The sequence below is a fragment of the Dermacentor andersoni genome, chromosome 2 (genome assembly GCF_023375885.2).
Source record: "Dermacentor andersoni chromosome 2, qqDerAnde1_hic_scaffold, whole genome shotgun sequence".
In the NCBI taxonomy this organism is placed as follows: domain Eukaryota; kingdom Metazoa; phylum Arthropoda; class Arachnida; order Ixodida; family Ixodidae; genus Dermacentor; species Dermacentor andersoni.
The window spans coordinates 220,933,524-220,946,897 of NC_092815.1; the positions used below are offsets into that span (position 1 = coordinate 220,933,524).

The 13,374-nt window shown below is 46.0% G+C and overlaps 1 protein-coding gene across 2 annotated transcripts in view; it reads left to right on the forward strand.

The window, feature by feature from the left end:
* Positions 1–13,374, forward strand: part of LOC126539990 (fucolectin-1-like) — a 209,765-nt gene that overhangs the window by 84,035 nt on the left and 112,356 nt on the right. Inside the window, exon 1 of one of the 2 annotated variants that reach the window (XM_055075778.2) lies at positions 134–218. The exons of the other annotated variant lie outside the window; for it this stretch is intronic. Coding sequence (XP_054931753.1) covers positions 184–218 — 35 coding nt within the window. The 5' untranslated portion in view covers positions 134–183. Of the gene's footprint in view, positions 1–133; positions 219–13,374 lie in introns of those variants that run through there. 2 annotated transcript variants of the gene reach the window in all.

Below are 13,374 nucleotides of genomic sequence, written 5' to 3' on the forward strand. Positions count from 1 at the left end.
CACCAGCTGACACTAGAACATTGCGGCCTAATCGTCTCAGGAACAACACTTCTTCTCCATCATCATCATCATCATCATCATCATTTCTTGCCTGCACGTCCTGTTCTGCATCTGCCGAAGGTGTCGAAGGATTCGGTGGGGAGCTGAATATCGCGACGGCAGTTCTTCCGATAGGCACACACGATGAGATGGCGACCACAGGAGCACGAGGGAGTCAGGTAAATACTGAACGTTACGGGAATTATGAAAGCGTGGGAATTAATGAGGCGAGCGCGGGCAGTCTGACGGGCCTGCGCTGACACAGAAATCGGATCGGGGGGCATAAGCGGTGTGCGACTGTGTGACTTGTGGAAGTACAGTGTCCAAGGGCAAAATGGGATCATGGCCAAACACTAGATAAAACGGTGGGTAATCTGCGGTGTCATGGCAGGACGAATTGTACGCGAAGATGACACATGACAGAGCAATGTCCCAGTCCTGGTGGTCTGGAGAAACGTACATAGCTGGCATAATAAACGAGTTTTGCTTGAAAACCACACACACAAGGACACAACACGGATGCTTTCTTGTGTGCGCGGTTTTGGCGCAAATCTCGTTTGTTATGTAGCATAACCAACTAGCCCAGCAGTTCACTCTTCTAAAGTACATTGCTAGCATGTAATTAAAATTCTGTTCAGTCGCTCGCTGATACCGTTAGTCTCTGGATGGTAAGCAGTGGCTATTTGAAGCTCAGTAGAGCATAGGCGGAGGATATCATCAATGACCTTTGACAAGAAAAAACGTCTGCGATCCCGGAGGAGCTGGCGTGGAGCACCGCGGTGCAGGATGACGCTGTGTATGAGGAAATCGGCAACGTCAGTGGCACAACTTGTAGGTACATCTCCTGTATTGGCGAAGCGCGCGGCGTGATCGGTTGCAACCGCAACCCACTTGTTGCCGTTACTTGACGAAGGGAAAGGGCCAAGTAGGTCGAGTCTCGCGCGAAAGAAAGGCTCAGTAGGAATATCAATGGGTTGTAGATGCCCAGCTGGAGCCATGAGAGTGGGCTTCCGGCTTTGGCGTAGGTCGCAAGTGGTCACATACCGGCGCACAAAGCGGCAGAGGTCGGGCCAGAAGAATCGGCGCAGGACTCTGTCAGCGGCGCGAGTAACACCAAGGTGCTCAACGGTGGACGCGTCGCGGAGTTGTCGAAGCATGGTGCGTTGAAAGTGCTCCAGTACGGCTAACAGTAGGTCAGTACCATCAGGGCGCATGTTGCGTTTGTACAGTATTCCGTCGGAAATACAGAACAGACGAAGGGAAGGGTCCCGAGTTGGCGAGCTTAACCGATCCATGATGGTTCGCGGAACGGCATCACGGCCCTGTTCATGGCCATGAAGAGCCCTGAGATGGACGTCATGCTAGTGTCGAATTCGACGTCTGTGGCTTCCCGTTGGTCAACAGGGTGCGGGACAAGCAGTCCGCGTCTTTACGCAAACGGCCGGATTTGTACACTACAAAAAAGTGTACTCTTGCAAGCGCAATACCAAACGCCGAAGACGCCTTGCAGGGTCCTTCAATGACGAGAGCCAGCAGAACACGTGGTGGTGGGTAATTACGCGGAAATGACGACCAAATAGGTATGAGCAAAACTTCGCTATCGCCAATATAGGCGCTAGGCACTCTCGTTCTGCGATAGAATAGTTGCGCTCGGCCGTGGACAAAAGACGGCTTGCGTAAGCGATAACAGACTCTTGACCACGAAGTATCTAGGCAAGAAGAGTGCCAATCCCGCGACCACTGTACGCATTTCAGTGGGTGCTGAAGGATCAAAGTGAGATAAAATTAAGAAGCTCGTGAAGAGTCTGATGAGTGCTGCGAAGGCTTCAGCCTGCCGCTCTCGCCACGCGAAAGCGACGCCGTTCTTTAAAAGGTCGGTGACAGGAAGAGCAATTTCAGCAAAATTTTGAAAAGACGAAAGTACTAGCATAAGCCTACAAAGCTGCGAACGTCCTTAACTGTACACGGTACAGGAAAGTCTTGCATGGCTGGAACTTTGGCGGAGTGAGGTTGAATTTAATTGGCGTTAACAACATGCCCAAAAACGGTTGTTTCACGAGGACCGAAGTGACACTGCGATGAGTTGAGCTGCAGTTTCGCAGCGCGAAAGAAAGCAGGCTCCGTCGCGAAACGATCAATGTCGGTTTCAAAAGTTGGAGCAAAAATGATTACGTCATCCAGATTAAACAGGCAGATGGTACACCTCAAGTCTCGTAGAAGAGCGTCCATCCTGCTCTCGAAACTCGGTGGGGTATTGCAAAGCCCTAAGGGCATGACTTTGAATTGAAAACGTTCATGAGGCGTATAAACGGCGTCGTCTCGCGATCCTTCTCATCAACAGCAATCGGCCTCTAGCCCGAGCGGATGTCAATCGGTGAAAAATATTTTGCCCCATGTAGACAGTCAAGTGCATCATCGATACGATGCAATGGATACGCGTCCTCTAATTAACACAGTATCTCCAGGTGTTGTGTTTCTTGACCTCGACAACTGGTGAGGCCCAGGGGCTAGCCGAAGGCTCGATGATGTTCTTCTTCAGCATCTTCACGACATCGATTTCAATGATGCTGCGCTCTGGAGCAGACTCGCGGTAAAACGGCGATGGACGGGACTTGCATCCCCGGTGTTAATCCGATGAATGACTACGCCTGTCCAGCCGAGCGGGCGGTCATCAAAATAAAGAATATGGCGGTTACTAAACAGAATGCGCCTAAGGTCTTCAGTTCGAGCAGGAGAGAGGTTGGTAGCGACTATTTTATCGATGTCGTGGTAGGGTGACGAAACCGAACAGGAACAGGCGACAATAGGGCCGACAGAGGCAGAAATAGTGGGCGCGAGAGGAGATATCTAGTACTCGTGCACCGGTGTCAGACGGACCACTGTCACGTTACCGGGAAGAACATGCGCAACGAACATGTGGTCGACCGTTAAAAGGTGCAGTAGCAGCGGCTTGAGGCGACAACCAGGCGAGTTCGCCAGAACACAGGGACGGATGACGTGCATCAGAAAGAGAGTAGCTGTCAGAAAGGAGGTCCAACTGCACGACATCTGTAGAACAGTCTCTTAGCGTAGAATGGGTCGAAAGAAAGTCCAGCTCGAAAATCAGGTCATGCGGACACCGCTCTAACACTATAAATGAGACTGTGGTTTGATGGCTGGCAATCTTTACTCGCACTGTACGCATGCCGAGAACCGGTGGCGTACTGCCGCCATCAACGCGTACTGTGCACGGTACGGCAGGCGTGAGGACTATCCCGAGTCTTTCGCGAAGGGTGGCACTCATTACAGACATCTGCGCACCGGTGTCGACGAAGCACTTCACTGGGACACCATCTACCTCAACGTCTAATATACTTCTAAGGGTATGCAACGTGATCAGAGTATTTGTAGATCGGGTCGTTGATGTAGCGCCATCTCCGGGAGCTGCACCGACGAGTTTTGCTGTGGCCCGAACGCGGGGGAAGAAGAGCGGCAGGTCTGCGACGAACGACACAGACGACTTAGGGGCGATGGTGACCGGCTGCTTCCTAAGGTCGTATGTACATTGTCGGTATTCGTAAATGGACGCACAGGGAAACGGGGAGCCCCTTCATCTGGATGGTCGCACGGGAAGCTCCACCTAGGGGGCGAGCAACGACTGCAGCAATGACTTGCAATATGTACAACACGCGAGCAATCGAAATAATTCGGCCTATCGCCTGGTGTACTCCAGTCGACCGGGTTACGATGGCGAGTTGGAACCGCAGAAAACGGGGAAGCAGTGGTTGGGCGGGGCCGGTCCAGACTGACAGCGGCATCATATATGCCGCAGAGAGACGGGAGGCCTAAATATGCCATCCCATGTCTGACAAGGACCTGTATAAGCGAGACAGAACATGCGTTGGCTGGGCAATGCAGACGAGGAATGGTGAGAGAGATGGCCTCGAGCTCACGACAAATTAACCACGTAATATTTTCTTGTATAGACAGAGGAGTTCCGCTTTACTCTTCGTCACGCGAAGATGTTGAAGTTGTATTTAGTAGCCTGTTGAACTGCTGCCTAAAGCGACGACTCTTCATCACTTCGAAATAGCGGCACTCCTTGATGATCGCGTCTACCAAGTCATAGTTCTTGCAGATAAGCAGGTTGAATGCGTCATCTGCTATGTCCTTCAGGGTGGGGACAATCTTGTTGGTCTCGTTCATGTCTCTGTCACTTTTACGACAGAGCGTGATGACATCTTGAATATATGCCACGTAAGATTCTGTCGACGTTTGAGCAGGGCTCGATAGCTTCTTCTTAGCTGCCAGCTGATGGCCGGAGGGCTTTTCAAAGAGGTCCAAAAGCTTCTGCTTGCAGACGTCCCGACTCAGTATGTCGTGTTCGTGGGTCTCGTACTATGCTAGCACTGTGTTTCGGAGGTAGAGCTTCACACTCGCTAGCATTAGCGTTGGGTCCCACCGATTATATTCGCTTGCATGCTAATACCAGGAAATCCAGTCTTCAACGTCTGTACTATCGATGCCAGTGAAGGTCCCTGGGTCTCGGGGCTGGGACAACATGACGCAGATCAAAGTCTGCGGCACCGGAGGTGGGCGGTCGGTCATTGTGGCGATTTGGCTGTCGATCATCGCGCCAGGGTTCACGCAGTGACTGCTGCGGAGCTCCACCAAAATGTTGCGTGGGGGAAGCAAGCACGAATGTTGCTTATGCATGGCAAAAGCTGAAGGCACCAGCTGACACTAGAACATGGCGGCCGAAGCGCCTCAGCACCAACACTTCTTCGTCATCATCTCTTGCCTGCACGTGCTGTTCTGCATCAAAAAAGAATATAAATCGGCAGTCTTCCCATACGTTCATGGCCTTTTACATAAGCTGAAAAAAGGGGGGAGCGCTTTGGTGGTCCTGTAGTCTTTTAGGCGAAGCATAGGCTACAAAGGATCTGTAAAGCTGTCACAAAATGTGCTAAGGCACAGTCATCTGCGAAGGGATGCTAGATAAAGCACGTCAACAAATTCGTAATGTGCAAATATGGCGTTGTATACAGAACATCGATGACACGTGGCAGATGTTATATCGGCGAAACTGGCCGACGTATGGTCATGCGAATGATCGAACACAGGTATTCTTTAAGACGCCTGCCTTGTTCATACTTGGTTCAGCATTGCACTGCGTACGGATGGTCGCCAAAGTTTTAAGGACCACCGTGTTGAATAGGCATCATGACACTTTCACATGGGAGATAGCCGAGGTTTAATATATATGTTGTAGTGGTGACACGTGAGTAAGCGAGACGTAGGTATAAGTGTCGAAAGAAGAGATGGGTTTCATCCCGCCTCGCGATAATTTATAAATAACTGTTGGCTTTCTGGCTGGTTCTGCATTTGAATGCGAAAGCACTATATGCCCCACTACGCGAAAATGAGGCGTCGTAGAGTGACGATACAAAAAATTACCGACGGCAAAGATTAAAATAAAAAAAAACTCGAAATAACGTCAAATTCCTAAGGGAGCTTTCTGTAAACAAAGAAAATATTGCCTTTGTAAAGAAAATTAGGTAAATTTGAGTTCGAGTGAGAATCGAACCCTGACCTACGGAGTACAGACAAGCGCGCTTCCCTAACGTCACTGCAGCTCCAAGGATCTCATTTACTAACTGTGTCCCTAATGCGTGCGTCATTGCGCACGGCCCGTCGCAGCTGCCTAAACGTGTGGCCTAGTGCTTGCGTCATTGGGTACGTGACGGCCAATGGGTAGGAGGTGGCGCCACGTCATGAGCGTGCAAAATAAAAAGCATTAATGTCCAATTGAAGGCTGCTTAGGGGTCCTTAGAGCTATGAACTCCTCAGGGGCAAGCGAACGCGTTGATATGCTTGGTGCGTTTTCATTTGGCCTTACAGAGGCGCAATAAACACGCCAGCAGGAGCTTGTGCGGACAAGGAACGCGAAGAAAAGCATTTCACCAACGCTACTATATTGTTTTTTCATGCCTGTATGTAAGTAGTCTAAGGGTCTCTGCTGTATTGTTTTGGTGCGTGCGTAAGTTTCGTTTTTTCTTCCAAAAAACTTCACTTTAAAGTTGTAGCGCTTGGTTTGTGTCTCCTTTCTTTATCCATTTGTTTCTTCAAGTCAGCGCTACTTAAGACCATGGCATGCTTATCGATTATGAAACAGCAGAGGCCAATGTACTTCAGTTTAACGAATAATTTATGCGGTGAAAAAGATCGAAAGCTCTTCGGACTTTCAAGAAAGATATGTCAGCTTGTCGAAGTTTATAGAGAGCGCTTGCAAAACTGTGGATTACATTGCTTAGTTGTGTGACTAGAAAAATCTTTCCTGAAGATCGAAATAGTGTCTTTGTATGTCAAGAAGTTATTTATGTACTTAGCAGTAACATATTCAAGTTCCTTACATCACGAATTAGTAAGATATATCAGGTGATAATTTTCTCCCGGCGTAGTGTGTCATTTTTTCTGTATATGAAGAACACGTGTCACCCGCCAGTCAGCAAAAAGACAGCATGAAATTAAGCAAGCATTTCAGCGTAGTAATGAAGGAACTCATTTTCAAGGCTGTCGAAGCCCCGGGATGCTTTAGTTTTCTTGGTAAGGAGCACCGAAAGAAAGAGTACCAGTGAATGGATGCCAACATTAGGAAAATAACATACAAGTGTGTAAAACTATTTCATGTGGAGAAAAAAGCACTCTTAAAATGCACATTAATAAGCTCCGAAATGGAACCTGTGTCGACAGTTCTCCAGCCATTGAGTTCCATTTCCTCAATAATATCTTTTTGCCTGTATAAACGGCCCAGAATTCTTGGTGGGAATCTTGAAAAAATTAGACAGGATATGGTAACTATATCGACGTTTTGAGTGCACCAATGCTTTCCTAAGCATCGTTTGAGCAGTTTTAGCAATGTGAGTCGAAGGACTTATTTTTTTTTTTTTGAGGACGCTTCAGTTTTGTTTTCAAGTCAACATTTCTCTTGTTCTATAGGGATTTTACGTTCTAGTTTTCTTCGTTTCTTTCGGTATAATCGAGTAATACTAAAGATTATTTACATCTGAACCTTGAAAGTTGCTTACCATCAGATCAAGGCAATCCAGGACCCGCTCCCCCTAGCACTAGGTAAAGGTTTTACAGAAAAATTTTTAGGAGGAATCATGTCCGGCGTTCGAACACTACTCGCGAAAGAAACCATAGCCTCATCAGAAATATCGCAATTTATAGTGACCTTAAATATTTCAATTGTCCTAGTTACGAAAAGGCGATCTAACCTTGAAGAGGATGCATTACTAACGCGCGGAGGGTCAGTTAATACACGCTGCACATCCTGCTTTACCACACTTCAAGCAAAAAAACATAAATCTGCTCTTCTATCTGTATTAGTAAATAGGGCGATTCCGGTACCCAGCTGGCAAATTGAAATCAGCAACAATAAAAGATCAATTTGAAGGTAATGTCGCCAACTGATCGCCTATTGCCACTGTTCTGTCTCAACTTATTTCTTTATTGCAGTTTTCACCTTGCGCCACACATCCTTCTTAAGCTGTCAACGAACTAGTTCAATAGTGCCCAGAGAAACTATTGCGAAGGACTCTGTGCCCTGCACTTGAGCTAATATTTCACAACACAAGCACTGTAATGCCTGACCAGAGCGAGAGAGAAGTAACCTCCATTAGACTCCAAAAAAACTAAGGTCCCATTCCAGGCCTCCTGGTTACCCTATGCAACCTGGCCCAGCACGTGCTGCACCAGAGGCGGCCGCCGCAGTTTTTTCAGCTTTTGTGAGGGAGTGATACACTCCTCCCAGTAGCCGGGATGCTGTCTGGATGGTAGTTTAGAAAGTATTGTTTTTCTTTAAGTACATTTAGTTGGCGGCGCACTCCCGCAAGGTGTGTTTATTTGATGGATAAACCCTGCAGGGTTTTGCAAGTGGCGGAGCCTGATTCTTTATCACAATGCGTAGAGCGTGCGGTGAGTATTGTGTGCGTGTGCGGCTTTTCGAGGGGGGGGGGGGGGTATGATTAAGGCGTCCTCCCTCCAATGCGTGTGAGATTGTTTATTGAGAAACGTTTACGCTTCCCTGCAAGAATTTAATATATGCAGCACTTCCTCCCGCTGCATCATCCACCCACTTTTTGGCGTTGACTGTTCGAGAGACAGATGATATGAGGACACCTTTCCTCGTCCGAGGATGCTGGTGTGCTCCTAAGTTTTCTCGCTATCCTTGATGACCCGAAAGCGGTTGATTACTGTCGCCAGAGGAAAGCCGAGAGAAGTCCACTGGCAGCAAAAGGCACCTTCACTGTAGATGCAGATCCTAGCAATATGCTGGCATATCCATTCAGGGGATTGGCCAAGAAATCGGGAGGTCAATGTAATGTGCAAAGTAAGCGGTCACAATTTAAAATGAATTAGCTAGAATATAATGATGGCGTGTGGATATCTTGCATGATTTGATGAAAATGACATTGCTAGCATTAGTACAAAAATAAACAATTTGAATTCAATTCGGCAGAAAGAAAATGAGGCTTATTATTTTATATTCAGAGTTTAAATCTCATTATTTCTAAAGGAAACTCTTGGATGGCAGCGCTAACCTTCCCGTCGCATGAAGACGGCAAGTTGGGCCAGTTGGTTGGGATTCATAGTAAGGCTCGTTACAGCGCAACACAAGACAAGGACAAAAGAAGGTATAGAACAACGACACGGTGCTGACTGTAAACTGCTATTTTATTGAAGCTATGTCTAACATATATATAGGTGCCAGTTGATAACCACCACATGTACGAGACAGAGATGCATCGAAGCAACTGTGACAAACTGACCCATATTGAATATTGAGACAGGTAACGCAGTTCCTTGTCATGAAGAGTGATAGACGGTTCGCTGATAGGTGCCTTTACCTAATCTTTATATTGCAAGCCTCGGAGATTTCCCTTGTCAGTTGGCTCGCGTGTTTGAAAATGACACTAGTTTTTTTTTCTTTTTTTTTTAATTCGGGGCGACAACCGCATGACTTGCAATTCCCCGGGAGATGAAGCGGTGCAACCGCTTGAAGGGATTGCTCATGGCCCCCAAGTCGAACGTTCACACATCGCTTCGCTTGTCCCACGTAATCTCTACCACAAGATAATGTAATGGCATACACAACCTGCTTAGCACAAGTGAAGTAGCTGCTCACATGTTTAACAGTGCATTTTCCCTTCCCTTGCTCATCCTTCAGCAAATTATCAACTAACGGGCATATGTGACCTATCTTATGTTTCGCAGAAAACCTAACATCAATGCTGTACCTTGAACCAACGTTCTTGAGCCCATGCGCTAACTTGTGTACATACGGTACTACTGTGTTTTCTCCTTTTTCTTCTGATTTCATTTTTATACTTTGGTCATTTATGCTCCTGACGCCGCGAGCCATACTTTCTCTCACAGAGGAAATAATCACTTCGGGGTAACCAGCGTCCAGTAAACTATTTACTCAATCAGAAAAAGCAGCTTTGAAAACACAACTTCTTTAATGCAGAATTTAGGATAGTCTTCGCTATAGGCCGCTTCATTACCTTAGAATGACCAGATTTATAGTTCGAAATGTGCTTGACTGACCTGGGATTATATTTCCAGCACACATTATTTTTACCAAAGGTTCATCTCGGCTCTAGAAACTACAGTTGATGGTCCTTAGGGACTCCGAAAGTAAAGTCAAGGCCCATGCCGTGCTGCCTGAATAAGGTTAAAATTTCGCCAACACCCTCGACGTGAATTTCACTGGTAAAAAATATAACAAAATCACCAACCTAGCGAAAAGCCCTGCTGGAAAGCTTAGCAAGGTGGTCCTCCGATTGCCTATCAATATAACCTAGAAAATGTCACTAATTATAGGAGCTACGCACGAGCCAATACATACCCCCAATTTTTGTATATACAGAGCCCCTTTCCAATAAACAAAGGTAAATCTGAAGTAAAAGGAAAGAAGTTCAAGAAAGGCTTCTACTCAGATACCGAAACCATTGATGAAGGGTTCTTGATCATTGTCACGCACTGTGCAGTCTTTAACACAGTTCATAACCTGGGCATGTGGAAGGAAGTAATATAAGTTTTCCACATCTACGCTGAAGGCACACCAAATGTTCAGCAAACTGTCTTCCAGGTACCGGCACACATTATCCGAATGAGATATGCGGATAGGATCAACGATTGTTAAGCGCGCAAGATTCCTCCGTAGAAATCGCGACACGCTTAACTGCCAGCTGTCCTTTTCCGAGACTATGGCCCGCAACGGCATGTCATCATTGTGCGATTTCACAGTAAAGAAAGCCTGTGGTTCCAAAAATTTATTTTGTTTACGCAGGCCTCTAAGTGTTGCAAATTCATTTCTTCCAACAAGGCTAGTGCTTGCTGCTTGACTTTCGCAGCCTTAACCTTGAGAGCTTTCAAATGTTTCCGCATTGCATCCTCAGACTTTCGTGAATAAACAACAAAATTCATGACAATGAAGTGGCCTCCTTCGTCTGCTACTGCCACTCGCAAATTCTTTTGACACCGAACGTGAACTAAAGGCCCAAGCACGTCCTTGCCCTCCCTGCCTCTTCCTGTCCTAGCAATGGCAAGTATGCACACTCTGAAACACACCTTGAACGGTTATCCTCGAAGAGCATCAAGAGCATAAATGACCAAGGTATAAAAACGTAAGTAGAAGAAAAAAAACAAGAAAAAACGCAGTAGTACCGTCTGTACACAAGTTAGCGCATGGGCTTAAGAACGTTGGTTTAAGGAACAGCATTGATGTTCGCTTTTCCGCGAAACATAAGATAGGTCGCACATGCCCATTAGTTGATAATTTGATGAAGGATAAGCAAGTGAAACATGTGAACAGGTACATCACTTGAGCTAAGTAGGTTGTGTATGCCATTCCATTATCTTGTGGTGGAGAGTACGTGGGATGAACGAAGCGTTGTGTGAACGTTCGACTTAGGGAGCATAAGCTATCTCTTCAAGGGGTCGCGCCATTTCATCTGCTGGAGCATTGCAATTTGTGCGGTTGTCGACCTGAAACAAAAGAAATTGTCATTTTTAAACACGCGTACCAACTGACAGGGCAAATCTCCGAGGCTTGCAATACAAAGATTAGGGAGAAGGCGTGTGTCATCGAATTGTCTATCACTCTTCATGACAAGGAACTGCGTTACTTATCTCAATTTTGATTATGCGCCAGTTTGTCACAGTGGCTTCGATGCATCTCTGTATCTCGTGCATGTCATGGTTATCAACTGGCACCTATATATATGTCAGCCATACGTTCAATAAAATATCAGTTGATAGTCAGCGCGGTGTCGTCCTTTTATACCTTCTCTTGTCCTTGTCTTGTGTTGCGCGGTAACGAACCTTACTATGCTTCCCGTCGCTACGCACAAGGGCAGAGGCACCCGAAGATAGTACATTTGGAAAAGTTAAATCTAATCCAAGAACATGGAGTGATCTTTCTATTGCTCGTTTTCTTAGTCCGGTAAAACGTGGACAAGAAATTTAAAAAAAAATGTTTTATGGTTACTTCTTCTCTACACCTATGACAAGTTGGTGAGGATGCCAAAGAAGTTCTGTGTAAATAAGAATTGAAAGAAAATATGCAACAGCGAAGACTACTAATAGATACTTCAATTTTTCTCGACTGAGGTAGATGAACTTTCCAGAGGTACAAAAAGCGTTTAAAATTCCAGGAATTTGTTAAAGGTAGTACCCAAAACGCTCACAATACCATTGGCTGCCAAAATCTTGCAGCTATGATCAAGGCTGATGCAGCGAGGGTTTCAATGGCTGGACCAACCATCGATATCTTCGCCAATGAATCTGCCGTTTCATTTTGAACTAGGCCTATATGTCCAAGTACCCAGACTTCATGTATATTAGATAAGTGCTCCTGTACTAATGATTTAAGCACTCGCAGCACCTGAAATTCATTAGGTGCTTTGAGTGAAGTGCTCAGGCCCAAAGAATCAGTTACGATGACTACATAATCTATTTATGGGCTTAATTTGTGTAGGGCCAGTACTACCACAAAAAATTCAGCAAGGATGAAATCACCCGCCATTGCGCAGCTGTAAACGTGGATTACCAGTAAAGCTGTTTTGCACACGACGTAGAGGTGACACAGGATTAAGGTCAAAGGTGTGAGCAAATTTTATTCCTCTTGAGCGGTGTTCGCGGCCACCCCGCAGAAAGGCAAACACACATTTATTTTGATCAGCATGAGTGATCGACGTCGGGCTAGTCGGTGTTGCATATTTGGACATAGCGTGCGTTGTCGCTCTTTCACTTGTTCTCGTCTTACCAGCTGTTTACCGCGCCCAAACATTTTGATCGGCCGTCTTTATCGGTGGCACACTATAACACACATATCTGCTCATCGGTGGCACGAGCAAGCGCACATTTATTCTAGATCGGCAGCACACGAACGCGCGCACACATTTTCTTGATCGCTACGCCTGAATTGGTGGTCTCAGTAGGACCATGTTCGTATACGTTTCACCACTTGGATAGGCATTTATTGTCCTCATCGGTTGTTATCATGACGATGGGTACGCAAGCACAATCTCGTATCACCTCTGTTATAAATGTGTACGCACTTTTATGCCTACACAACACGAAATAAGTCCGTCACGGAAGAGAATGAATGGCTGATACACCCGTGAGCAAGCAAAAAAATTATCAGCCTGAGAGTCTGCTGATCTTGAAAATGGTGCCTATTGATAAATAATCTACAGAAAATACATATCGAAAAGATGACACGTATAAGCTTTTGCATAGAACGCAGCGATGTTGCCTCAAATTCTGGAGCTGAATTTTTGCATTCGCAGATTTGTTCACGAACACAATAAGATCCACTGAACCCTAGCCATAACAAGCTTCGCTCTAATTGGTACAAAGTATGCGAGCCACATGGGAAATGACTAGACAAGAATAGGGCTTACTATACGAATGCCGCATTTTTCTTCATTGTGCGCGCCTTCAGTCACTGTGACTTCATTTGTTTGTAATTTGATAAAAGAATGCTGTAGAGTAGCATTGAACGATAGATGATTTTACATAATGCCTCACTAAATGTGTGAAAGCTGGCACATATTTTTGGCGGTGTCCTATGGTCGAATTGTGAAAACTGTATATGCTAGGTTTTTAAATTGCGTTGCTTTTCTGGTTACCTTTGTCCTTCTTCCTGTGCTTTGTCGATTTATGAAACTCATATATCCTCAGCATTTTTTTCTTTTTTTTTCTGTATGTTGCATCTTGTGGTAATTGCCGCTGTTGGCTGTTTCCTACAATGGTAGCTGTGGCCCTTTGTCAAGCTGCCTCTAC